The sequence below is a fragment of the Trachymyrmex cornetzi genome, unplaced genomic scaffold (assembly GCF_001594075.2).
Source record: "Trachymyrmex cornetzi isolate Tcor2-1 unplaced genomic scaffold, Tcor1.1 scaffold681, whole genome shotgun sequence".
Taxonomy (NCBI): Eukaryota; Metazoa; Arthropoda; class Insecta; order Hymenoptera; family Formicidae; genus Trachymyrmex; species Trachymyrmex cornetzi.
The window spans coordinates 174,161-175,417 of NW_017300005.1; the positions used below are offsets into that span (position 1 = coordinate 174,161).

Genomic DNA, 1,257 nt, shown 5'->3' on the forward strand with positions numbered 1-1,257 from the left:
ATATATATTATGGTTTATATTTCGATGACGTTGACGGCGTTGACGTGTTTTCAACAGGGCATTCCCAATACCTCACTTCCTCCTCCTTCTTCGGTGGTGGACTTGGAGGACCTGGCGAAGGTACGGGACGGTACCCCTTTCGCTCGACCGATTTTCGGTGTATGTAGTCTCTTACTCGATCCATGTCTTAACGCTTGTAATCGAAACTTGCAATTGAACGAAAAAAGCTTTATATACTATCTATATACATTGCATATATGCACTGTCAGATCGGACATGTCACGTTTATACGTACACGTACCTCGATAATTGAGTTCCATACCCTTGCATCGTGCGTACGGCCACCATGGTTTGCAACTATAGCTAAAATTTTGCAATGATAATCACAAACCAGTACACGTTAATACGTACACGTTCGTACACACACGTTCATACATACACGTTTATACGTACACATTTATACGTACACGTTTATACATACATACATAGACAAAGAAATACATAAAAAAAATATGTGCGTTATAAGAATACAATGAAAAAATAATAAATTCCCTTTTATCTTGTGTGTGTGTACAATGTATGTATAAATACATATATATATATATATACATATTATTTAATAATTTTTACTCACAATCATAACATTTAAAGAGTGGTACAATTTCCTGTTTATATATAAGTGTTCCCTGTTTTTTTCAGGTGGCCAAATGGCTACATGCGTTCCATCAATCGCACCTATGACACCCGGAAAATTTGTGTGAATGAAATACCTGGTAAAATACGATTGCATTTTAATTTTACACATAGCAAAAATTATAGTATATTTATTATAAGTTTTAAATGCACTTACATTAAAATTGATATACTTTTAAGATAATTATGAAATTGTATTTTTTAATTATAACTTACGTTTGCTGAATAGTTTGAATCTCATCATGTTCTGTAGGGAATGTTATCCATTGTGGCATTATAGCATTTAATGCATGTATAATTTGAGGTATTGCTCCACTAATGGATGATTGACACATACAACTTAGGAAGTCCTGCCCAATTCTCCTCTGATAGGAACCTGAGCTTAAAAAGCTTAAAGTTGCTAAAAGCTTTAAAATAACAAAAAAAATTAATTTAAATATAACTATTTTAAAATATCAATGCTATAATAAATAATGAAAGCTGGTTTTACATTTGACAAGCTAATTGCAAACTTGCTACAACAGCAATCTAAAGCGTTCATTTCAAAATGCTTCAGATTGGCTG

The 1,257-nt window shown here is 32.8% G+C and overlaps 1 protein-coding gene across 1 annotated transcript; it reads right to left on the minus strand.

The window, feature by feature from the left end:
- Positions 1 to 301: 301 nt before the first annotated feature.
- On the minus strand, positions 302 to 1,123 carry LOC108767478 (putative nuclease HARBI1). The gene is made up of 3 exons (XM_018517388.1): positions 910 to 1,123; positions 635 to 770; positions 302 to 363 (listed from the first exon to the last, which is right to left on the minus strand). The coding sequence occupies exons 1-3, from the start codon at positions 1,026 to 1,028 to the stop codon at positions 358 to 360; spliced, it is 261 nt and encodes an 86-aa protein (XP_018372890.1). The 5' UTR covers positions 1,029 to 1,123; the 3' UTR covers positions 302 to 357.
- Between the last annotated feature and the right edge of the window lie 134 nt (positions 1,124 to 1,257).